General features: G+C 41.0%; 1 protein-coding gene across 1 annotated transcript in view; it reads left to right on the top strand.

Moving 5' to 3' along the window:
- LOC140734030 (uncharacterized) overlaps positions 1–25,186 on the top strand; it is an 80,578-nt gene extending 55,392 nt beyond the window's left edge. Inside the window, exon 5 of the mRNA XM_073057609.1 lies at positions 24,958–25,186. Coding sequence (XP_072913710.1) covers positions 24,958–25,123 — 166 coding nt within the window. The 3' untranslated portion in view covers positions 25,124–25,186. The remainder of the gene's footprint in view (positions 1–24,957) is intronic.
- The last annotated feature ends 2,103 nt before the right edge of the window (positions 25,187–27,289 follow it).

The following is a 27,289-nucleotide window of genomic DNA, read 5'->3' as shown; positions in this document are numbered from 1 at the left end:
ACTACAGCGAATGCAATTTTGAATTGGTATTTGGTTTTTAACTGTTACTTTTCTTACTTCTGCACCTAACAAACTTCATTGATTTTTGGCTACTTCAAGTACAACAAAGCAATGGATGTCACAGAAAATTGATTCATACTCTATTACACAGGCAAAGTATTTAGTGAGTGAGGTGCTCCATTTACAATACTTATGTGTGCCTTGCCTCAATTGTGCAAAGCTTTAGAATCCAAACTGGATATAAATAATTACCATATCTGTTCAGATATTCATGTTTTGTCAGCAAATAATTGAAAGGAAGCACTGCTACATTTAATTTGTATTCTTCTGATAAGGCTGCTACAAATATCTCTGTTATTTGGTTTTAATGATCAGCCTCGTCTTAAATTGTTGACCATGAATATATACAATAAAGTCAGTGACACTTTATTTGGTACCTCCTCTGTCTAATAAAGTGGCCACAGAGTGTATGTCCATAGTCTTCTGTTGCTGTAGCCTATCCACTTTAAGGTTCAATGTTTTGTGCGATCAGAGATACTGTTCTGCACTGTTATAATGTGTGGTTATAACCATATAACCATATAACAATCACAGCACGGAAACAGGCCATTCCGGCCCTCCTAGTCCGTGCCGAACTCTTAATCTCACCTAGTCCCACCTACCCGCACTCAGCCCATAACCCTCCACTCCTTTCCTATCCATATACCTATCCAATTTTACCTTAAATGACACAACTGAACTGGCCTCTACTACTTCTGCAGGAAGTTACTGTCACCTTCCTGTCTGGCCATTCTCCTCTAACCTTTCTCATTAACAAGGCATTTTCACGCACAGGACTGCCACTCACTGGATGTTTTTTCTCCCCTCACTAATCTCTATGAACTCTAGAGACTGTTGTGCGTGAAAATCACAGGAGATCAGCTGTTTCTGAGATACTCAAACCATCTCGTCTGGCCCAGCAATCATTCCACAGTCAAAAGTCACTTAGATCACGTTTCTTCCCCATTGTAATGTTTGGTCTGAAGAACAACTGAACCTTCATGCAATGAGTTGCTGCCCCATGATTGGCTGATTAGATATTTGTATGAATAAGCGGGTGTACAGGTGCACTGAATAAAGTGAACACTAAGTATAAATCAGCCAGGATTCCTACTCCTGATCACTATTGAACGATGAGTGCAGAAGCTGCATTGTTGAGAGAGCATGGTGGTATGTTAACATTTAATCCTTCACTCCGGTAATTCCAATTGCGTAGCCTACTAAATTAAAACCAAGCCTTAAGCACATACCTCAATATGTATTAAGGTTCTCAATAAATCTTACCATTTGGAAGGAGTTGTATAAATCACTCAGTGGCAAAGTGCCAGAGGCAAACTATAGTCTAGAGCCAACATTTTCAGGAAGGAAAGAACTGATGAGAAAAAAAAATCCGTAATATTCCATTCAGCATTAGCTAATGCTTCAAACATTTACTTAATGAAAGAATGATATCACACAAGAGAACCTGATGGAGTCAAACTGGTAATCACAGAGGAATTGAGAAGTTTGGGGATAATAGACAAAATCTGCAGAGAAATTTGATGAGTCAGCTGGAAGTGTTCCAACTGGACAAGGTAAGATTGTGCACCTCTCAGCACATGACAAACTTGTCTGGTTTTAGCAACTTGATTGAAGGATTGACTTAGAAACGTTTCCGCAGTAGCTAATAACACCAAGGTACTATTTTGACAATGGACAGAGGGCAAAATATTCACCACACTTAGTAGATATCTCCAGTCTTTATTTTATGCACTTTCGATTGCAAATTCTTAGTTCATTTCCCTTAATTATGCATTAAAGTTAACTTTTTATACTTATTTGAGGTGAATCCTCATGTCAATAAACTCTACCCACTCAGGGATCGATACCTACCCCGATACATCTCACTCAGTCCTCGATCCTGGAAGCTCAGCATCAGTAAGACCAAGGAATTTATTGTGGGTCGCAGGAACACACACTGCTCCTTATTGAGCAACCGAGGGTGGAAAGGGTGAGCAGTTTCAATTTCCTGGGTGTCACCATCATTGAGGATCTATCCTGGGCCCAACATATTGATGCAATTACAAAGAAGGATTGACAGTGGCTATATTTCATTAGGAGTTTGAGGAGAATTAGTATGTCACTAAAGACACTTGCAAATGTCTACAGATGTAGTATGTAGAACATTGTAACTGGTTGCATCATCGAGGAGCCACTGCACAAGATCAGGCTGCAGGAAGTTATAATTTCAGCCAGTTCCATCATGGACACTAGCCTCCCAAGCACCCAGGACTCCTTCAAAATGTGATGCCTCAAAAAGGCAGCGCCATCATTAATGACACCCATCACCCAGGATATGCCCTCTTCCCATTGCTACTATCAAAGAGATACAGGAGTGGAAGAGACACATTCAACATTTCAGAAACAGTTTCTTCCCCTCTGCATCAGGTTTCTGAATGGTCAATGAACCTATAAAGGCCTCAGTATTTTCTTCCTCTCTTTTTGCATAACCCATTAAATTAAATTCACTCACACATAAATGCACACACACACACAGCCCTCACTCTCTCTCTAAATATATATATATATATATATATACACACCTAAGACTTTTGCACAGTACTCTAGCAATTTTGTGTATTGCACTGTACTGCCACTGCAAAAAAATACAAATTTTTTGACACGCGAGTGATCTTAAACATAATTCTGAAATGGGTCTCTATTGTTGACTGAGAGTGGGAAGGGGGTAGGGAGAGGGGAATCATGGCTGAGAAAAGGAGAAGGGAGAGGAGAGGGTGCAAGAAGCATCAGAGGGACATTCTGTAAACCAATTGTTTGGAATCAAATGTCTGCCCCTGGTTTTTCAGGGCTGGATATTTCTGCACTCGCGCCACGTCCCGCACCTTGCACTCCTCTGCCACCTGTCCCACACTCCTTCCTCGGCACTCCACCATCATTCACAAATCGTTTGCTCCTGCCAGATTTACAAACTTTTTCTCTGCACCATGTTTACAAATACAATTCTGTGCCAAAGTCTTAGGCACCCTCGTTTATATACGTGCCTGAGACATTTGCATAGTACTGTCTAAATAAATCTCCATATATATGCTTTTTGCAATTTATTGTTTTTATTATTATCTATTGTAATGAGCTGCTGCACAAAACAACAAACTTCATGACATATGCCAGAGATATTAAATCTGATTGTATTTCTGATTCTGAGGCTCAGCCTTTTCTTTATCTCCTGCATTCACGTAACTCTTTCCCTATGTAATTATTCCAGGTCTAGTTTTCAAGTGGCTTTGTAGGTTTCAAGTCTGGAATGACCAGGGTTAATAATGCCGGAGACCTCAACTGTGGCTTTCAAGTTAGTGCAGGATAAGTACCTGGAAGGAATCATCTCACAGGGCCAATGGGAAAGAGCGTGGGTGTGGGACTAGTTGGATCCCTCTTACACTGGAGCTGCTGCTGACTCAAAGGGCCAAATGGTGCACCTATTCTGTGATTCTGTTTTAGCATAGCTCAGCCAAACAGGCTTCCTGCAGTCTGCCTGTGACAGCAGATGTCAGTTCAGTTTCACAACCTTCCAAGGATATGACGACAGAACGCTAGATGACACATCGAGTACTAGCCAGATCAATGTTTGTTGTTAGGTGATTTTAACCCAGATTTATGCACATTTAGTAATATTTAACTCTTTCCCTCACCCAAGGTTAGAGAGCATAACACCACATAATAGTAAATATGTTCTGATCAAATCCATGAGGTTATAATTCTATGTAAGGGATAAAAGGCTCACTATAACCTCATTAAGACATCACTAACCTGTCTACAGTCACTGAAAACTGTATTCTGTCAAAGGATAGTGAATCTCTGGAATTGCCTGCCCCTGAGAATGTTAGAGGCCAGATCATTAGAAGTATTGAAAGTGGAGGTAGATACTGTAAATATTTGAAAGACTGAGGAAGAGAGGATTAGGTGAAAGTGGCAGAGAAGAAGAGTTGAGGGCAGCATAGGTCAGCATGGTCATAATGAATGGCAGTTCTGGCATGAGGGACTGAGTACCCTACACCAGCTCCTATTTTCCTACATTCTTGTGTGACTAGGCACGTAACAGAAGGGCTATTTAGATTGTGTATCTTTTGACTTGGAGACTTGCTGGCTATGGTAATTAAGACCACTCATCCAGATAAATTTTTACTTAAAAAGCCAATGAGAGTTTCAATTTGCACAGTCCTTGCAGTAAGTTTTCAAACTCTCCTTTGCCACGTGACTATGAAACATTTTCCTCAACCTCCTTTTCTTGCTACTTCCAATTACTCACAATACTATACACTCTGCTATTACCCTTGCTGCCAAGGGAAATTCGCCCTGTCTGGGTTAATTGTGTGGCCTATCACAGCTCCAATGCTATATTCACATTTGCTGACAACTCCAGTGTTGTAGGCTGAATCAATGGTAGTGGGAAATTGGTATATAGGAGAAAGTTTGAAAATCTGGCTGAGTGGTGCCACAACAACAGCTTCTTACTCAATGTCAGTAAGAGCAAGGAGCTGATTTTTGATTTCAGGAGGTGGAAACCAGAGGTCCATGAACCAGTCTTTATTCGAGGATCAGAGATGGGGAGGGTCAGCAACTTTAAATTCCTCAGTGTTATTATTTCAAGGACCTGTCCTGGGCCCAGCACGTAAGTGCAATTACACAGAAAGCACAGCAGTGCCTCTACTTCCTTAAGAGTTTGTGAAGATTCGGCATGACATCTAAAACTTTGACTAACTTCTACAGATGTGTAGTGTAGAGTATATTGACAGGCCACATCACATTCTAGTATGGAAACACCAATACCATTGAACACAAAATCCTATAATAAGCAGTGTATATGGCCCAGACCATCACAAATAAAGCCCTCCCCATTACCGAGGACATCTACATGAAGTGTTGTCACTGGAAAGCAGCATCCTGGAAATCATCAGGAACTCCCACCACTCAGGTCATGCTCTCTTCTCACTGCTGCCATCAAGAAGGTGGTGCAGGAGCCTCAGAGGACACACCATCAGGTTCAGCAACAGTTATTACTCCTCAGTCATCAGGGTCTTGAACCAACTGAGCTTCCCTTGCCCCGTCATTCAAATATTCCCACAACCTATGGACTCACTGTTCATCTCATGTTCTCAATATTTATTACTTATTTATTCATTGTGATATTTCTTTCTTTTTCTATTTGCACATTGTTGTCTTTTTCACACTGGTTAAACATCCAAGTTGGCATGGTCTTTCATTGATTGCATTATGGTTATTGTTCTATTAGGGATTTATTTATTATGCCTGCAAGAAAATAATTTTCAGGGTTGTATATGGTGACATACATGCACTTTAATAATAAATTTACTTCGAAGTTTGAACTTTCTCCTTTTTTTTAAAAAAAAACACTTTGATTAAATTTGCACTCCGCCTCCATTATCTTAAGGAAACTACCACAGCCCAAACCAATTTTTCCTAAGCTATTATTCTTCAGTGTGACAACATTGTTATTAATCTCCTGTCAGTCTGTCTAGTGCTCTCATTCCTACCTGTACTGCATCGACCTGAAGTGTACACAATGCTCTCTCTATAGCCTGACAATACATCAGGAGGTACAGGAAGGAGCCTTATGTATCACCAGTTACAGAAGCAGTTCATCTCCTTAAAGTATCAGGCCCCCAAACCAGCATAGATAACTTCAAGGACTCACTTTCAAGGGTGTTACAACTCATTTTCTTTGTACATATCTATCGATTTGTTTGTTTGTTTGTTTGCTTGTCAGTTTGTTTGTTAATTTATTCATTGTTTCTTTATCTACCCACCTGTTTGTTTGTCTATTTATTTATTCTATATTACTTCCTCAACTCAAGCTGGTAAAACCCGAGGTACAAGTATAGCCGACAATACTCGTTTCTCAATTGCTAGGAACTTTCATACATTTCTAATGATGTTTAGAATTGTGGCTTTCTAGAGATGTATATAAATATTGCAGTGCAGGCCTAATTGTTTAATGCTATCTCAGAGGACCCATCCTGGACCCAATGAAAACACGGCAGCGCATCTGCTTCCTCATGTGGAGATTCGGCACGTCGTCAGAAACCTTGGCAAACTTCTATAGATGTGTGGTGGAGTGTGCTGACTGGCTACATGACGGCCTGGTATGGGAACACCAATACCTTTGAGAGGAAAATTCTTCGAAAGGTAGTGGATTTGGCCCAGTAAAACCCTCCCAACCATTGAGCACATCTACATGAAATGTTGCCAAAGAAAAACAGCATCCATCAAAGATTCTCACCTCCCAGACCATGCCCTTTTCTCACTGCTGCCATCAGGTAGAAGGTACAACCGCTTCAGGATCACACCACCAGGTTCAAGAACAGTTACTACACCTCAACCATCAGGCTCTTGAACAAAAGGGGATCACTACACTCATTTAAGGACCCTTTTGTCTTATTTCATGCTCGTTATTTATTGCTATTTATTTATTATCTGAATTTGAACAGTTTGTTTATAGCTTATGATGCTTATGGTTTACAGATTGCTATTCTATAGATTTGCTAAGTATGCCTGCAAGAAAAAGAATCTCAGGCTTGCATTCGGTGACCTGTACGTACTCTGATAATAAATTTGTCATTGTGTCGTAACTTTGGGATAAATCTATCAAGCAAGTTGGTCTTGATTGGTTATCCTGGAATATTACACCGTATACAGACACATCATGGATTGGTCATAATATAATTTGTAGAACTCTGACTCGAAAACTGGATCAGGTATGGTGTCTTTCATGAGTTTGTATTTTAAAACAAGATTTTGGTGAATGATGTTTACCACTTGATTGTTCCCGTGTAAGTAATCAGATCGAGTTGAACTGCAGCAGGATCCTGTAATGTGTTCTCTTGGCATTTTCTGCATTTATCATCTTGAATTAGTTAGTCTTTTATCTTGCTTTTTACATTTTTTTGTGTTAACTACCTGGTCCTTTACTGCCACAAGGATCCCCTGTGTTTCTGGGAAGAAGTCTCCAATTCTGCACTAGGCATTCAGCCCTTCCTTGTCAACATCTAGTCTGCTCAGACTGTGGGGTTGTCTTCCACGGAGGGGGTTGCTCTTCCGTTGGTTGACTTTTTCTTCTCTGGTGATAATTTCTTTGTTTTTCTGGGTTGTGCTTTCATTTAAATGCTTTTTATTATTTTTATATTTGCACAGTTACTTCTTTTTATTTTTCATATTTGCACAGTTAGCCTTCTTTTGCACATTGGCTTCTTGTCAGTGTTGGGCCTCAGTGTAACAGCGTGGGTGTACACAGCCAAAGGTCATTGAGAGACTGGGCTGGAAAATGGTTTTCTCTCTTCCTCAGTTCTGATAAAGGTCTTGGACCTCAGACATTAACTCTTTCTCTTTCTACAGATGCTACCTGTCCTGCTGAGTTCATCCAGCATTTTCTGCATTTGCAGCTTTGATTTTCATTTATAAAATACTTATAATTTTTAATAATTACTATTTATAAAACTGTGCCGTTTGCTGAGACAGTTGTCCAATTATTTCTACATGCCCACTCTTTCTCAACTGTATTATGAACATTTCTCTCTTTCACTCCCTTTGGAAAGCTGCTATTGATTCAACATGATTTTAGACAGCACTCCCCAGATTACAAAAACCCACTGCTTAAGACATCTTACTATGGGGCACCTTTGGTTCTTTTGCCAACATTATCAAGGTCAGTATGCCCCTGCCACTGAAACCAGCTTTTCCAGATTTATTTCATCAAAACCATAAAGCTTTAACATCAAAAATCAACTGCAATCCTTTGCCCAGCACTTTCCAAGGAATCATACTTCTTCAAAATGTTTAGTAAGGGCAGTTGTTCTTAAGTATAATTTTACAATTGTATGTAAGAAGACGCAAATGTTAATTCCTTAGCCACTCATCAATTGACTTCTAGTGGATAGAAATAAAATCAACGATCCTCAGCTGTTTCTACATGAAGCCACCAGTTTGCCAAATCTATTAGTACTTGTCCACTAATCTCACAGAATCTCACAACCTGGATTACAAGTATAGAAAGTAACAGGAACTATTTTGGCACTTCAGTGTGTAGACTTTTGGAATGACTGCAAGCCTAGTTACATGACACCATCTATTGGTAAAATGAGAAAGTGCAAATTAAACCCTGCCTTCTGCTCCTAAAAGACTTTTGCTCTGCATTAACTATTAATTAATGTGTCTTCACTCAACCTGATAATTGACCTTCAAGTGCATGCACATGCCCTGTTATGTTCATGCTTATGTCATCTCATCTTAGAGAATCTCTCAAATTCCCAGTGACAACAGTCTCCAAACAAAAAGTCAGATGATCCTAGAGGCAATTCCTAGCATTAGAATTACTAAAACTAGAATTACTAGACATAAATCTTTGTGCCAGCAGTGGATGGAATAAAACTGTCCTGACTATTGATTTCTGATCACACCATCTATGCTTCAGTGACCTTGGTGGAGGAAATAACTTACACACTCCTCATGCAATGGCCAAAATTAATGTTGAAAGCCACAGTTGGCAAGAGGAAGGGGGAAAGTTTTACAGCTGTGAAAAAGAGGTGAATGTTTGTCAACAGCTTCATGGCTGGAAATATATTTTAACAGACTGAAAAACCAAGTTATTGAGCCATGTCGATATAGCCAATGTCTTCTGCTGACATTCCTAATTCTAGTTTGGGAGAGCCACAGAAGTACATTTATCTCACTGCTCAGACCCTTAAAAATGATAGAGAAAGCTGTTGTGGCAAATTCCAATTGTTTGCTATATTTGATCAAAGACTAAATAAATATGTACTGTTCCACAAATTCTCAGAAGCTGTGTAAGGTTGAAGTTGATGGCCCTTGGCGTTACACAAGCCAAAAGCTCAGTGGTCTCAATTTCGATTTTATCAAGTAAAGGAACAAGGGATGGCTTTTATCTGTAACCTACAGACCAGAACACTATTGCAATGCCTTTGCAGTCTCTCCTGAAGATGCTGACAAGAAGTGCTTCAGTTACTCTATGTAATATTGGGGCAGCTTTTCTCAGTGAGCCTCACTGCTTAAACAAGGTTTCAACCTTTACTGAACTGAATAGGCAACACTTCTGACCTTGGGGTGAATAGGAAATGTTTGTTCGAAAAGCCATTAACTAACACAGAACACAGTGATGTCTACAGCTGATGATACAGTGTTGGCCCTTTTTGCTCCTTCAAATTATTCTGTTACCAGCAAAAGAATTTAGCTTTGAGGAGCCTAATAATCAGTAAATGTGTAGAGGAAAGAGATTAGGAGCCACTGTACTTCGACAACACAGCACACTAAAAGCTTCTTGTAATCAATTGCAATTGTGGATGGCATCTGAATATCATATTCAATTTATAATTTCAGATAACTTGATTCCTCCTGTCTCCATCAGTTACCCATTTGCGATATTAGCTCAGCTTCTTTTTACGAAAGATGCAGGGAAGCTTTTGAGTTGTGGACAGGCTAGGTGTTTGGGCAAGGACAGAAGAGATGTAATACAACATGGAAAAATGTGAGATTTGTCACTTGTGAGAGAGAAAAGGCTGAGTACTGAGTGGTTGAATATCGCATAGGACCTGGAAGTCATCGAACATGAAGCACTGAAAATTAAATACAGGTTCATCTATGAGTTAAGAAGTCAAAGGATATGTTGGTCTTTCTTGTAAAAGGATTTGAGTTGAAGTGTAAAGGTGACTTGCTTTAATTATGTAGAACATTGCTGAGAATAAACCTGGAGTAAATCTCACTAGGGCAGGTCACATAGAGTGTACAGGTCCCATCCACAGTGTATACAGTATAAGGGTATAAAGCATGTTACAGTGCAGCACAGGAACAGGCCCATTGGCCCACAAAATCTGTGCCAAACATGATACCAATTTAAAGTTATCCCACCTGCCTCCAATAGGTCTTTATCCATTCATTCCCTGCTGGTTCAGTAACTGTCTAAATGCCTGTTAAACTTTGCTTCCACTTCCTCCCCAGTTTATCTATTCCAGGTTCTCTCTGTGTAAAAACACTACCTCATAAGTTTCCTTTAAACTTCCTCCCTCTCACATTAAAGCTACACCCTCTCATATTAGACATTTCCACCCTGGGGAGAAAGACAATCTCTGCCTCTCATCCTTCGATGTATTTCAATTGGGTCGCCTCTCAGCTCCTGGCACTTCAGAAAAAAAAAATCCAAATTCGTCCAATCTCTCCTTGCAACTAATACTCTCCAATCCAGGCAGCATCCTGGTTGCAACACCTCCACAGTTTTTCTATAATGTGGGGACCAGAACTGCTCACAATTCCCTAAATTGGCCTAAACAAAGTCTTATACAGCTACAATGTGACTTGCTATGCTCAGTATATACTTATGAGAGAGGAGGCATGCTAGAGAGCTTTATTAGACTGATGCACCATACACAAAATACTGGAGGAACTCAGCAGACCAGGCAGCATCTATTGAAAAGAGTAAACGGTTGATGTTTCAGGCCGAGAGCCTTCGTCAGGACTGGAAAGGAAGGGGGAAGAAGCCAGCATAAGGTGGAGGAAGGGCAGGAAGAAGTACAAGGTGGCAGGTGATAGGTGAAACCGGCAGAGGGGGAGGGGGTGAAGTAAACCGCTAGGAAGCATCCTCCCCACTGATCTCCTTCCTGACACTTACCCTTCCAAGCAGAATAAATGCCACACTTGCAGCCACACCTCCTCCCTCACTACCATTCAGGGCCGCAAACAATCCTTCCAAGTGAGGCGACACTCCACCTGTGAGTCTGCTGGGGTCATCTACTCTATCCGGTGCTCACAGTGTGTCCTGTATGTCAGTGAGACCTGACAGTTTGGGAGACCGCTTCGTTGAGCACCTTCACTCCATCCGCCACAAAAAGCAGGATTTCCTAGTGACCACCCATTTCAATTCTGCTTCCCATTCCGACATGTCAGTCCATGGCCTCCTCGACTGCCACGATAAGACCTTACTCAGGTTGGAGGAGCAACACTTTATATTCCATCCGGGTAGTCTCTAACCTGATTGTATGAACGTCGATTTCTGGTAATTATCCCCCTCCTCTCCTTCACCATTCCACAATCTTGTGACCTTCTCTTCTCACCTACCCATCCTCTCCCTTTGATTCTTCGCACCTTTCCTTTTCTCCCATGGTCTTCTATCCTCTCCTTTCTGATTCCCTCTTCTCCAGCCCGCTATCCCTTTCACCTGTCAACTTCCCAGATCTTTACTTCACCTCCTCCCCCTCTCCTGGTTTTTCCAATCACCTGCCACATTGTACTTCTTCCTCCCTTCCCACACCTTATTCTGACTTTACCCTTCCTTTCCAACCCAGATAAAGGATCTCAGCCCAAAACTGTTCACCATCTTCCATAGATGCTGCCTGGCATGCTGAGTTCCTCCAGCATTTTGTCTGTGTTGCTTTGGACTTCCAGCATCAGGAGATTTTCCCGTGTTTGTGATTTATTAGGCTGATTGCCGTGATGACAGGTTTGTCGTGTAAGGTGAGATTTTGCACTCTTGGACCATGCTCCTGAGTTTAGAAAATTTAAAAGTTCCACCTGGCTGGAAATCTAATCAGCAATTGTTCTGAATTCTAATCTTCCAACTTGCTTTAATCACTGCATCCAAAAATATGCATTTGAATGATGATCAATCAGAAAGATTCTTCTGTCCTCTAGAATACAAGGGCAATTGCAGTTTCCTTGAGGATTGTATGTCTACATACAGAAGGACTAATGTGGCAAGTCTGTTTATGTGAAGATTGTGAACACTAATAACATTACAGTTAGTAAATTATATCAAGTAGCATTGCTCATGGTTCCATTAACATTTAATTTTCATTGCCACAATTGGTTTGATGTTATTTGGTAAACTTAGGGACACAAAGCAATCTCAGTTTGCTTGTATTCATTAACAACAAACACATTTTATTAGTACATTAAGTCAATGAAGGAAATCATTCTTCTGTTTCATCTCTGTGCTCAACAACCAGTCTCATCTTCTGGACTACTGTGTGGAAGTTTTATCTTATATCAGAGTTTCTCAACCTTTTTTTAATGCCATGGACCAATACCATCAATCAAGGGGTCCGTGGATCCCAGGTTGAAAACTTCTGTCTTACATGGACCAAGTTTAACCATCCAAGCACCTCCTAATCCATGCAAGTAATTTGCTGGCCCTGACCCGATTCATAATACTAATTCCATCTCACATTTAAAATCAAGGTCATTTGACATAAGACAAACATGTGCTATGATATCCAGAGTTCTGGCTCAGGCTAGACGCCACATTGTCACACATGCTCCAGCTGAGACCTCCATCCTCATGAAGCATCTCATTCCAAATTTAACTGAGCAGCCAGTACTTGTGGAAGCCGCCTTTGTGCAAATACGCGACTGCATTTCACAATGGAATTCACAAAAATTCTTCATTAGCTTCAAAGGGCTTTGGGGTATCCTGAGAAATTATTAGCGGATCTTAGGATGTTTCTGAGAATGTAATCTGACCCCTGGTGGTACAGATACCACAACATTATTCAGGGAGCTTTTTTCTTAAAAAAATGCTTCCCATGTACGACCTCAAAGTGCGTAAATTATGGTAAGGCCAAACTGTATAAATATGATCAAGCCAAATAGCCTTATGTTTATAAGACTATTCTGAAGAAATTAGTCCATAGCTCTCCTGCACATCACGCTGGAGGAGCTCAGCAAGTCGGGCAGCATTCGTGGAAACGAGCAGTCAACGTTTCAGGCTGAAACCCTTCATCAGGACTGAAGAGGGAGGGAGCAGGGGCCCTATAAAGAAGGTGGGGGGAGGGTGGAAGGTGACAGGTGAAACACCAGAGGAAAGATCATGGGGTGGGGGAAGGAAAGCAGGGAGGGGATAGGCAGGAAAGGTGAAGAAGGAATGCAAGGGGAAAGCACAATGGGTAGTAGAAGGCGGAATCATGAGAGAGGTGATAGGCAGCTGGAGGAGGAGGCAGAGTGAAACTGGGATGGGGAAGGGAGGGGGAGGGAATTACCGGAAGTTGGAGAATTCAATGTTCAAAGTCCATAGCTCTTTTGCTTTTGGAAATTGAATTTTGCTAAACTTTTTATAATGACATTATGGGAAATAGTTAAATATTACAGCTCTCATAAAAACTGATTTATTTTCATGAGAAATATATTTTAAAAAACATGGAATATAAATCTAAAGAGCAAATTAATTATACACTGACATGAGAAGTAGGAAGAAAGTGAAAAATGAGGAACTTGAAATCTTCTCTCTTCATTTCCAGTCCTGATGAAGGGTCTCGGCCCAAAATGTTGACGGTTAATTCCTTTCCATCGATGCTACCAACTTTCTAAATTCCTCCAGCATTTTGTGTGTTGCTCCAGATTTCCAGCATCTGCAGAATCTTTTGTGTATAAGAAAATTCATCTTTCTCCTCTAGAATTATCTTTTGGCACTTTAATGGTGTCTATCATGATCTCAAGGCACCCTAAAGTAATTAATTACCAAATAAAAAATGTACATTTTGAAGTCTAGTAAATATTATAGTATCATAATCTAAAGGTGAAAAATGCAATGAATATTTGAAGTGTTTGAGATTGTTTTACCTCAAGTAGTGGAGCATAATGAAAAGGAAACAGGCACACTTTTAATCTGTTTAGAACCAGGTACAGAGTCACAAAACTTGTTTGGTTTGCTTAAGAAAGGGAAGTAAATCACGAGCCTGGGAGACAATTTTGTGGTTAGGGCAGGCTTTTTTCTTGTGCTGATGATTGGAAGACTTTAGTTTGATCAATGTCTTGCACATGCAGTTCATTTGCAATGAGCCTCATTCTCCTGCACGAAGAAGAGAAGGCCTAAAAAGATGAGATCTCCCATTCCAGCTTCAATCACATGAATGAGTGCTTTGCATATAAAATGTATTACACGGGTCTACAAGTTAATTAGTTTATAATGACTTGCTCTAATGACTTAATTTCAAATAAATCAATCAGCCATGACTTGTGGTATTATCTACTGAGCATCTGTTATCAAAACCTGTAGAGTTTAATATGTTTACCTTCCATGTTCTGACAATAAACATCATGTTATTTTCTATGTAAAAAGGCAACACGAAACTAACATGCAAATGCAAGATTTTGCATTTATTTCTTTAAAATACACACAACAGCGCATAGCTAACACCCCAGGTATCTTTCTTCCACTGAGATATACAGCTGTCAAAGAAAATGCTTCATGTTGCATCAATAATACTTCTCAGAGGAGATAGTATTCAGAGTATGTTCTCCGAGTTGATTTTCATCTCACTCTCAGAATGCCCCTGATGGAAGTCCCCATGGTACAACCTGTTGAGATACAAGCCTAGAAATTCCTCTCATATTGGCCTTGAAACAGTGTTGTACAAGATGTTGAAGTCTACAAAGATTGCTGTCTTCCATTGCAAAGTTCCCAGAGCACCGTTGTCAGCTTTCTCCATGAAACATGGCACTGCATTGGTTTACAACGTTGTATTATTTTGATCATTTACTAGATCTTACAGCTGCTAATACATAAACTCACAGCTGCAGCCTCAGCTGCTCTGAGCTGCTGTTGATGGTTAAAAAAGGGTATTAAACCAACACTGTGCAGATCAATGTGGCCCAGAGTTGTGATGTCCGTCAATATCGTGGCTTATACTTGTTTTTTTTTTAGGCTTGTTGGTATGGTTTTGGGGACAGTGTGGGGAGTTAGGGGTCAGGTTATAGCTCAGGGACAGGGATAAGGGAGAGTTAGAGCTCAGGGCAGGAGACCGTTCAGGTGAAGATGGTGCTGACCTGTAATGACTGATCTTGTCATGGCTCAGACTGGATTGTGTTTTCTTTTTAGGTTCATGAGGATGGTTTTGGGCACAGTATGGGGAGTTAGGGGTCAGACTAGGGTTTCAGGACAGAGGTGAAGGAGTTTGAACTGAGAGGGGTAGGACATGGCGTTTGGTGTCCAAGTCAGAACGCTCCACAGTCGAAGACCAGCAATCCCAGAAATCAGGTTGGTAGTCGCCGAGGAGACGAGCAGCCTCTGGGCCTCCAGTCCTTGGCCGTGACTTCTCAGACTTGACATTCAGGATCTATCTCCTGACTTGCCAAGGTTCATGCCCACTCTACCTGCTTCTGTGGAATGTAGGAAAGTAGTTGAAATCTTCCCTTCCAGACTGTGGAGCCAGAAAGCACTAATCTGTGGGATATGTCATGGCACAGAAACAGCAGCCTGGAATGATGCTGGAATGGGAAGCTGAGAGTAATTACAACCATTACATGCAAGGGAAAAGCAATTCAGCCAGATGGATTTGGCTGTATTTGAGATCAAAGAAGTTCAAAGATCAAAGTAAATTTATTGCCAAATACATATATGTCACCATATACAATCCTGAGATCCATTTCCTTACATGCAATCACAAGGAACACAATAGAATCAATAAAATAACACACCCAACAGGATGGACAACAACCAATGAGCAAAAAGACAAACTGCAAATACAAAAAGAAATTTGAAGAAAATAATAACAATAAATATGCAATGATATTGAGAACATGGGATGAAGAGTCCTTGAATGTGAGCCCAGAGATTATAGGAACAGTTCAGTGATGGGGAGAGTATAGTTGAGTGAAGTTATCCCTTCAGGATTATAAACCTGATGGTTGAGGGATAATAATTGTTCCTGAACCTGGTGGTGCACGTCAGTGAGAAGAGACCATGGCCTTGATGATTTATGCTGCTTTCCTGTGTCAGTGCTCCATGTAAATGTGCTCAGTGGTGGGTTTGGCTTAACACGCAATGGACACCCGATGAGAACTGCTTCATGGATCTCCAGTTTCCTCCTTCTGAAGTCAATAATCATCTCCTTGGTCTTGCTGACATTGAGTGAGAGGTTGTTGTTGTGGCATAGTAAGATGTTCAATCTCCCTCCTATATGCGGATTCATCATCACCTTTGATTTGGCCAATGCCTGTGGTGTCATCAGCAAATTTAAGTATGGCGTTGTAGCTATACCTAGCCTCATAAGTAAAAAAGTCAAGTAGGGGGTTAAGCGCAAAGCCTTGTGCTGAATCTATGCTGAGGGAGATTGTGGACATGTTGGTGCCAATCTGAACTGACTGGGGTCTCTGCAAGTGAGAAAATTGAGGATCCAGTTGCATGAGGAAGTATTGAGGCCTAGGACAAAGCTTATTGATTAGTTTTGAGGGTGTGTTAACATTGAATGCCAAGCTGCAATCAATTAAGTGCAACCTGATTGAGAAAAGAGCTAATGAAATGGCATCTGCTGTCAACATTAGACAGCAGGCAAATTGGAGTGGATCCAAGTCACTTCTCAGGCAGGAGTTGATATGTTTCATCACCAACCTCTCAAAGAACTTCGTCACTGTGGATGTAGGTGCTACTCGATGATAGTCATTGAGGTAGTACTGGACAATAGTCAAGGAGCTCAATGATACCACCTTGGTGAAACGCAATATTTTTGATCTTGGAAAAGTCTAGATTTTAACATGATTCCTGTAATCCTTGACTAGAAGAGATCTTGGGTCCTTTCTAAGACTCCTGCTACCTGGTGCCCTAAGTGATGTCACGGACACCGACGTTGCAATTGATAGATGTAGACAATTCTCTACAAGAAGTTAGACTGAAGTGGGGAAAAGTAATTGAAGGTGCATATGCTTCTGCATATAGAGTATGAGGCTGCACTGCAGAATGGCGAGAGACCCTCACCAGCATTAATGTAGATAATTTATTGTTCGAGAAAATTGGCTGTTCTGAGTAAACAAGAAATGGCATTTTTACAAGACTAACAAGAGACAGAAAATTAAACCAAATTTAGTTTGGACCAAGTTTAGTCCCAATGCAAGGTTTTGACCCAAAACATTAGCAATTTCTTATTCCTCCTCCACAAATTTTGCCTGACCTTTCTGAGTTCCTCAAAGTGATTATTTTATTGCTCTGTCAAATTTTTGGACCAGAGGGACTGAAAGAAAGGCACCAATATTGATGTTATTTGGTTAGTTTTACACTGAAACAATGTTTCCAATAGAAAATCTGGGGCCAAATTTCCCAGCAGTTTCTAAAGACTGCAAAATAGGGGTAGTCTTGCTCATCTTGGGATTGAGTCTATTTTCAACTGCACTATATTGTTATGGTATCTTATTCCATGTTTGCTGTACCCATCCCATTTTTATTTCTTTACAGATTCTTTTTGACCGATTCACTGGCTATGCATATTTATATGCCATTTGACACTCATTAAACAAGAGTAAACCAATTCCCACCATCTTCAACCCTACATTGAACTCTCTACATTTGCCAATGACTTTCTCACTGCACATAAATGGCTCCTCCATGGAGAGAGCTAGGAGTACCAAGTTTCTGGGAGTGCATAATAATGGACGATCTCACCTGATCCCTCAACTCCACGTTTTTAGCCAAGACCACACACCAAAGTCTCCACTTCCTGAGGAAATTGAGTAGAGTGAGACACCACCCCCCACCACCTCCCCATTCTAAGCAATTCTTACAGGAGCACCACCAAGAGTATCCTGACCGGCTGCATTACTGTCTGGTGTGGGAACTGCAATAGCTGTTGTGACACATCTAGTGTGGTAGCATAGCGGATAGTGCTTGTCACTCTCACTTTCAGCTTTCACTGTTGGCTAGCAGTCCTGTGAAAAGGAGAGCCTCTACAACAGCAAGCCTCATGTAGTGCCTCCTTGCTGGTGACACACAGAAACCCATCCCCTTTCAGACTCAGGCTGAACGACAGAGGACAAGGAGGAGGTCTGTCCCCTGCCCACGTAGCATGCAGGCCCACAGGTGTGTGTGGACACATCCTGGTGCTCGTGAACCAGATCCCCAACTATGAGTAAATAGCCCTACTGCCTGTGGGCAGCCTCGAGAGAGACGAAGGTTATGGGAGTAAACCCAGACAGAAAATCCAGAGTGGAGCCCCTAGGGTGACTGGACATCACTGAACGTCCTTCTGGCAGATCTTGCAACTGAGCTGGTGCCAGACATGTTGCTTCATAAGCTTTCCTTTGTACCACACTGGTGAGGCTAAGGGGGGCATCTCAGGATGACCATACCTTCCACCCAGGCTTGTGATGATCATCATCATCACCCATTGTCCTTCAAGACAGACAGATGCCAACAAGAGTGTCCTGAGCAGCTGCATCACTGTCTGGTATGGGAATTGCATACATGTGACCGCAAGACCCTACAAGCAATTGCAAGGACTGCTGAGAGGATCATTGGGGTCTCTCTTCCACCCATCTGAGAGGTTTATCAGGAGTGCTGCATATGCAGGGATCCTTAGCATTGTCCATGACCCCTCCCATCCACCCAACAATCTCTTTGACCCCTATCATCAGGCAGGAGGTACCTTAGCATTATGACAAGGACTGATAGAATGGGAAAAAGCTTCTTCCCCCAGGCCATGAAACCACCACCACCCAGGTCTCAGCACATATGCTGCAGGCTCTTCATTATACTGTTCACTTTTTGACTTGTGTCATAAATGCACCTTCTTTTTGTTAATTTATTTGTGGTGATATTAACCTTGTGTTGCTTGTGATTTATATGTTCTGTGTTGTGCACTGTAGTCTGGAGGAACACTGTTCCATTTGGTGTATACAGCTGAATGACAATAACTTGAACTTGAATGTACACTCCAGATTTATCTCCAAGTCAAACTGAACTAAATTATTCACAACCTTGTCATCCTTTTCAATCCCTTTATTTAAAGCATTTTGTAGTTTTATTCCTCCCCATATCTGCATCTACTCCAGTCTCACCATCTTCTGAGAAATTGTCTTCTTGTGCATCCCTCATTTTCTGTTATGTCCAGTTTGGCAGCTGCACCTGTAGTTACACTTTGCATTTTCCAAAATTCTTACACATCGTGGATTTCATCTCTCTTCTAAAACCTATCCCTTTGATGCTGTTGAATCTAACCACGTCCTCTGATCCAATTCACATTTCTGCATGTACCTCTCACTAGGGATGCCAACCCCACAGAGGGTGGAGATTCCTCTGAAAGTTTGTCTGGTAAGCTGGATATGACTCATTTTGTTCTCATTACCATCCCATTTCTAAGCACCCAATCAGTGTGAAGATGACAGAAAATTCACTCTTATGAGCATTATTCTTACAGGATGAAAGGGAATGCCAACTAAGTAGAGACCAAAGTCGACACAATTCACCTTCTGCCAGGCATATGCTCTTTAGTACAATAATAATTGAGATATTGACTAATTTCAACAAAACACCACTCAGTGGCTTGAAGAAAAGGAGGAGGAGCATTCCTCAGATTTGGGTTCAATTATTTATCACATTACATCAAAACATTCAGTGAAATGTGTTGTTTTCATTAACAACCAACACAACTGATGTTCTAGGGTCAGCTCACAAGTGCCACCACACATAGCATATGTTTACCATGTATTACATCACAAATTGCCCATTTATTAAATTCCACATACTATGGGGAATCAGTCTGGACATATTTGAATAAAACAATATGGATTGCCTTCACTGGAATCTGCCAAATGGATTGGCCCCTCTTTGGTTTCTGCTGATTAGCTTTGAACTTAAACACCCAGCAAGAAATCATGTTCAGCCAATCAAAGATTTCTAAATATCAGAAGAATATTTCAGTATCAAATTAAATGGGGAACAACTACCCAGAGGAGCCAGAAGGAAAATGCCTACTGAGGACTTTTACTAAGTTGAAATCAATATATCAATTTTAAAGGTTTCATGTGCTGCATAATACCCCTCCCAATATTACAGAATGAACTTCAAAGATTTGCAGACACACACGAGATTCTGTAGATGCTGGAGGCAGTATTTGCTGTTATCTCCAAAAAGTGCTCCTACAAATGTTTAATGGGTCTTTGATTTTAGACTTTTTATTATGTACACAAGAGATTCTGCAGATGCTGGAGACTTTGAGCAACAGTCACAAAATGCTGGGGGAACTTGGCACTTCAGACAGCATCTATGGAGGGAACTGAACAGTCAACAATTGAGGCGGAGGCACTTCACCAAGACTGGAAAGGAAGAGGGCAGAAGCCAGAATAAGAAGGTGGGAAGATAAGGAGGAGTAGGCTGAAAGGAGATGGGCGAGGCCAGATGAGGTGGAATGTGAGTGGATAGGGGAGGGGTATGGATGTGAGAAGCTGGGAGAGGATAGGTGGAAGAGGTAAAAGAATGAGGAAGAAAGAATTTTATAGGAGAGGGCAGAGGACCAAAACTTTGCAGCTAAGTTGTAGGTAAGACAGACAAAATTGCAATAAAATGAAAATTAGCATTTTATTAACAGGATTCTTTGCAAAAGTCAGTAAGCATAGATTTTGGGATTAGGAATGGGGGTGTAAAGGAAAGTCAGTTTAAATTATACAAATAAGTTTTTTGCTCGTTTAAAAATTTGTATGCCTGCTGGGTCTCTGTACCTCCCTCTGCAAATGGATCCTCGACTTCCTAACCAGAAGACCACAATCTGTGCGGATTGGTGATAACATCTCCTCCTCGCTGACAATCAAGACTGGTGCACCTCGGGGTGTGTGCTTAACCCACTGCTCTACTCTCTCCATACCCATGACTGTGTGGCTAGACATGGCTCAAATACCATCTATAAATTTGCTGATGATACAACCATTGTTAGTAGAATCATCATCAGATAGGAGGTACAGAAGCCTGCAGGTATAAAGAAGGCAAGACAGTGACTATACTTCATTAGGAGTTTGAAGAAATTCGGTATGTCAACAAAAAACATTCAAAAACTTCTATAGTTGTACTATGGGGAACATTCTGACAGGCTGCATCACTGTCTGGTATGGTGGTGGTGGGCTACTGCACAGGACCAAAAGAAGCTGCAGAGGGTCATAAATTTAGTCGGCTCCATTTTGGGTACTAGCCTGCAAAGTACACAGGACATCTTCAAGAGCAGTGTCTCAAAGGCAGCGTCCCATTAGTAAAGAACCCCGGTACCAAAGGCATGCCCTTTTCTCACTTACCATCAGGTAGGAGATACAGAAACCTGAAGACACACACTCAGTGATTCAGGAACAGCTTCTTTCCCTCTGCCATCCGATTCCTAAGCAGACATTGAACCCGTGAACACTACCTCACTTTTTGATATATGTTATCTGTATTTGCACTATATTTAATCTGATATATATATATATAAATTGATCTATTTATTTACTTATTTGTGCATTCCTTCCATATTATGTATTGCATTGAACAGCTGCTGCTAAGTTAGCAAATTTCACAACACATGCCTGTGATGATAAACCCGATTCTGATTTTATTGATCTTTTGTGGCTATTGAGAACTACTTTTTGTCTTTCCTCAGCTGCTGAAATGGTGAGGCAACATAGAATGCAGAACAGTACAGCACAATACAGGCCTTGCAGCCCATTTAAGGTTGTACCGATCTGATAATTTACTCCAAGATCAGCCCAACTCTTCCCTCCCACATGGACATCCATTGTTCCTTCATCCACATGCCTGTCTAAGAATAACCTAAATGCTCCCAATGTATCTGCCTGTACCACCAGCCCTGGCAGTGCACTCCATGCACCCACCAATCTCTGTGCAAAATTCTTACCTCTGACACCCCCCCCCCCCATGCTTTCCTACAATCACTTTAAAATAATTTCCTCTCATATTAGCCATTTCTGCCCTGGGGAAAAAGGCACTGGAAGTCCACTCTGTCTATACCTGCCATCACCATAAACACCTATATCAAGTCATCTCTCATCCTTCTTTGGTCTAAAGAGAAAAGCCCTAGCTAGCTCAACCTTTTCTCATGAGACATGCTCTCTAATCCAGGCCACATGCTGATAAATCTGCTCTGCACTCTCTCTAAAGCTTCCTCACCCTTTCTGTAATGAAAATACCAAAACTGAAATCAATACTGCACTTGAGCAGAGATTGAGGGGTGCTTAGCCCCCCCCCCCCTCACAATGCTAGAGAAGGCACATCTCTGGTATTTGGCAAGGTCTGGTGCCAGCTTACTGACCTCAGGAGACAATACATCACTCCACCATACAAACCCTCTGATGGCTGCTGCAAACATATTGATTCTCCTGCAATCCAGTCCTTCACCAATACCATTCAGATCGGACAAAGCAAGGTAGCGTGTGAGGGGGGTGGGGTGGGGAGGAAAGACGTGCTCAGCTCTTGTGGTTGGGCACAAAGAATTGTGGTGGAGAACTGGTATCACAAAATCTCCAACTTCACCTAATCATAATTTAGCTGGGTCCTTATATAATATATTTTTTCTGTTCTGTGTCTTCAGACAAATCATGCTAAACTGTGGTCACACCGACTGTTGATCACTTGTCTTGTGCATATTTACTTCTGAAAATCCAGCTATTAACCTACATCTCCAAGAAAAAGGTAGACTCTTTCATGGTGCTTTCATCCCTTTGCTTTCCATAGACAGAAAGGAGAAGTATCAGGAAAGAATAAACAGACATTGATGAAAAGTAGATATGAAAAATAGGATGAACACTCATGAAGTCACTGTGTCAGCCACAGACACAAGCCCTTTAGCCCAACTTGTCCTACCAACCAACATGACATACTGAGCCCATATCCTTCCAAACCATGAACCTGTCCAAGTATCTTTTAAAAATTGTATTTATACCTGCCTCTATTACTATCTCTGGCATGATTGGAGTGAAAAACTTGCCCTTTAATTTTTTCCACCTCTTTCCCTAAACCTATGCCCTCTAGTTTTAGACTCTGGAATAAGGGAGTGGCTGGCAAGGTGATAAGGTGGAGATACGTCTCTATCAAGGAGACACAAGGCACTCCTTCCCTCTGCTAGCCCGTTTAGGGTCACATGAACCCATGGGAACAAGTGGTGGATGGTCGCATGAGCAGCTGGTGCATATCGTAAGTTCTGGTTTTGCGGCCAGTGATGCTAGGCAGACAACCTCCGTAGAGTATTGACAATGGTTGGGGTCGCCCGTCTTGTAAAGAGACGGCTCAGAAGTCAATGACAAACCACTTCTGTGGTAAAATTTGCCAAGAACAATCATGGTCATAAAGACCATGGCTGCCCATGTCATGTGACAAGGCACATAATGACGACGAGGACTCTGGAATAAAGTCTGTAGCCATCTCCTTATCTCTGTCCCTCATGATGTTATAAATAGCCATAACCCTCAGGCTCCTTCACCCCAGTGAAAACAGTGCAGTCCATCCAGTCTTCTCTTGTGTCAAGCCCAGTAACAACTTTGTGTACTTCCTTCTGCAAGCACTCTGGCTTATCACATCCTTCCTGTATCAGAACTGCAGACAATACTCCAGGTGTGGCAGTCTCACCAATTTTGCAAATGAAAAGTAAGGAAAAGAACAGCGGAGGAGAGAGGAACAATGCCAAAGAGATGAATAGGAAACCAGGTTATGAGAGATGACTTTTAGTGAGCAATGTCAGCTGAGATATATTTACCTCAAAATCTCACCTGCACTCATCCTACTCATTCAGCAGGTTCACTGCTTATCATTCACTGCTCACTTGACATTCCCCATTTTAAGTAAACATCATTATACAATTCCTTCCACAAGCATCATAAAAATAGATTAACAGGAACAGTTTTTCTGAGCAATCTGTTGAAAGCAATAGTTATTAATTTGTTTCCACTAATGAAACTCAAAGTGCCCTTTAAAGAATTTTATTGAATAACAAGTAGATTACTACATCTTTGAGAGACATGATAATATGGCAGGAAGCCAATTAAAAATGGTATTCTATAATTCTAACTCTGCTGACATCCAGCCATAATTTCTTGATTTGTTCTGTCTCCCTCTCTCTCTGATTCATTTCAACTTTTGATGGCTGGCACATTGTCAGCTTGCATTAATTTTCTCAGTTAAATATAAAATTGTAACCCCATGTCATCATAACTGTCATATCTGCAATGCTCTTTATAGCATCGTTATCAGCCTTTAAACCTTTTAGTGCAAGTAGACGGCTTTTGATCAGACTTTGATATTAAATTATTAGGTTTAAAAGGTGGAATATTCAACCTGACACTGTTATTTTTGCATTTGAATGTGCTTGAGCCTGATATCTAATGAAAAAAAAAGCTTGTTTCAGAAGGGGCACCTCCCTGGAGTTCCAATTTCTACAACATGCTCTCAGACATTTTTTCCTTCTACATTTTGAATGTTTCTCTCTGCTTTTGTTTTTAAAGGTTCCTACCAGAATGTTGCTTTGTTCTGTTTTAATGCTTACCTTGTGTTTTGCTGGATGTCGGTCTTCTGTTGAGACCCGACAAGCCACTAATAGCATTGTGATTTGTGAAACCGACAAGATTGTTTCAGGAAAGATGTTTGTTATTTGATTGTGTTAATTGGCCTATAATTGTGAGAGAATGTTGTAAACCTAGAGTGACTGGCCTCATTTGACTTCTTTTCTGTGAAGTAAGTGCCATTTTCAGATATTTTCAATGGTTCCATTTATTTATCAGAGAATGTGTATTATACACATCCTGAAATTCCTACTCTTCGCAGACATCCATGAAAAACAGAAGCCTAAAAGAATTGATGACAGGACCTTAAAGCCCCTGTCCCACTCCCCCATGCAAGTAGCAGCAAAGCATTAACCTCACCCCTCCCTCCCCACTCATTTCAGCAGAAAGCATTAACACCCACCACCCACCAAGCAACAGCAAAGCTCCCAAAGAGAAACCATGACCTACCTACTGTCAACAAAAACTATTGTTCCCTGACAGTTCAACCTCACTCTCTCACTCACACGGCACAGACAGATATCACCCATTTCACAGTGAAAGGGGAGACCAACAAATAGTCACTGTTACGATGTTACAGACTGCCGCTTTGATTTTTATTCCAAGATTCTTCGACTCGAGAATCAGCCACAAACTCACCCCAGCGTTGAGAGAAAGAGGGCAAGAAAGCAATTTCTCCACTACAGAGATGGCCATCTGCCATCCGGCGCTGCAAAATCCTGATGTTCATTCTCTCATGACACCTCAGTTGACAGCACCAACCTGGAACTGATCATCCACAGGGCTGCACGCTGGTGTCTTCCATGCTGCGTTTGGAGAATTTCAGAAAACAGCCAATCGGGGGTGGGGGGGGGTGAGATCCAACAGTTATTGCCATGAAAAAAATGCAGTTTAAGTACTGTTGCAAATCAGCATCCTTGATAAAACCCCAACAACCTTTTAAAGGAAAAAAAGAGACATTAAAGAGCGGAATTTCAGCTGTTTCCACAGATGAGCTCAAACAGGCAGCCAATTGGAGCCATTGTAATTTGATTAATTGTAATAGAAAAGGAGTGACTATTAAAGTGCCTAATTGATTTATAAGGGTATGCTAAACACTGTGTTGAAGAGCACATATATTGTTTGAATGAACAGCTGAGTTCATGGCATGAGAACAAAAGATCAAATAGTTTGTATGTCTCTGTGTCTCTCTACACATGTGGAACACATATTTATTGGGGTATTGGTTCTTTGGACTTCACCTGGACTGGAGAATTGCTATCAGTGCCTAGGGCCCAAGGTGGTTTTGGGAGTGAGTCGGAATTCAGAATTCCTCCGACAACAACGACGATCAATTGGTGACTATAAATCGTGAGCCATGACATCTTTGTGACTTTGTGACTACACAGTATCTTGTGTGCTTTCTATTTTTATGGAAATAGATTAGATTTAAGTTACTTTGTTATTCTTGTACACTTATTGCCACATCTCCTGGACGTTTGAGTTATTTGGGTCTGATCAAACCAGCCCATTACACCATTGCCTGTCTCAGGAGGAGTACTTACAGGGAAGTTCCAATTACTACAACATACTCTAAGCCATTTTCCCTTTGAATGTTTTCTCAAGCCCTCCAGATTACCCTAATAATTGAGTTTATGTTTTATATGCTTTCTTTATTTCAAGCACTTTGATAGGGATAATTGATGGTTCGTTTTTTTTTCTCAAAACATCTCTGCCTCTTTTCAATTTCATGTCCTAACAGCATGTACTTGATTAAAGTGGTGCTCTTTTTTTAACCAGCATCAGGAATGAGAACAGTAAACAGTCATAGAGTCAAACAGCACAAAACAGACTCTTCAGTCCTGATGAAGGGTCTTGTTCCAAAACGTTGACCGTTTATTTCTCTCCATAGACACTACCTGACCTGCTGATTTCCTCCAGCATTAGTGTGTACTTTCTTCAGCCCATTTTGTCCATGCCAGTCACAACCTACCCATCTATGCCAAACCTATTTTTCAACATTATGCCTATCAGCTTTCCAGGCCAAGAATTTTCAGAATATGTATAAAATGTGAGAATACCTGCCTCAGTGAAATTCAAGTTTGTGGGAAGTTGCTACTTGTTTTGGAGTGCCAACATGACCAAATATTTTCCTGTTTTAACTCGAAGCTGGTTAACAGGTCACCTATTCTACAATGAAGAAGTAGATAGCCTCAAACTCTATCATCACCACTCAAGGTGCAATGAAATCTGTCTGAAACCCTTGGCCAATTGGCAATAATAAAATGTATGGGCAGTGATTAATCAATGCTTGCACGATTGCACATGGGTGGATTTTCCAACATAACTGCGAGGTTCATGACCAAATTATTTGCAACTGGTGGGACAAATTGGGACCTTGTGTATGTAGGGTGTGAAAAACTGGAAGTAGCCATCTGAGTGGTACAATTCCTGATTCATTATCACTTACCGTACATTGTTCTATGAATATGTTCTGCATTAAAATCATTTTCTTAAAAGAAAGGGGTAATTATTTTCATTTCTTCTTTTGGAATAAATATGCAGCATATGAATCCTGCTGTGATTTACGCAATGTGTCACACCCTCACAGCTACCTCATGTTGTTTTTATCATTTGATGATTGCGTGATCTAAAACACAATGAATAATAAAACCTTTATTCTAAAATCATCTGTTTTGTTTGAAGTGGTGAATGTGTGCTTCTAAATTGTCAGTAGGCCTAAATGCTTACTCACTTACTGATCTAGCTGTTTAATTACTCTCTCACAAGCACTCACTCAGATGAAACAAAAACAAATGTATCTCATTTCATTTTGTATTTCTGTTAACTCTAAGCAACACACACATAAAATGCTGGAGGAACTCAGCAGGCCAGGCAGCATCTATGGAAAAAAAAGTACAGTCAACGTATCGGGCCAAAACCCTTCAGCAGGTCTGAA

The sequence above is a fragment of the Hemitrygon akajei genome, chromosome 10 (assembly GCF_048418815.1).
Source record: "Hemitrygon akajei chromosome 10, sHemAka1.3, whole genome shotgun sequence".
Taxonomy (NCBI): Eukaryota; Metazoa; Chordata; class Chondrichthyes; order Myliobatiformes; family Dasyatidae; genus Hemitrygon; species Hemitrygon akajei.
The sequence above is the reverse complement of the archived record's forward strand: the minus strand, read 5'-3'. Positions and strand labels throughout refer to the sequence as shown.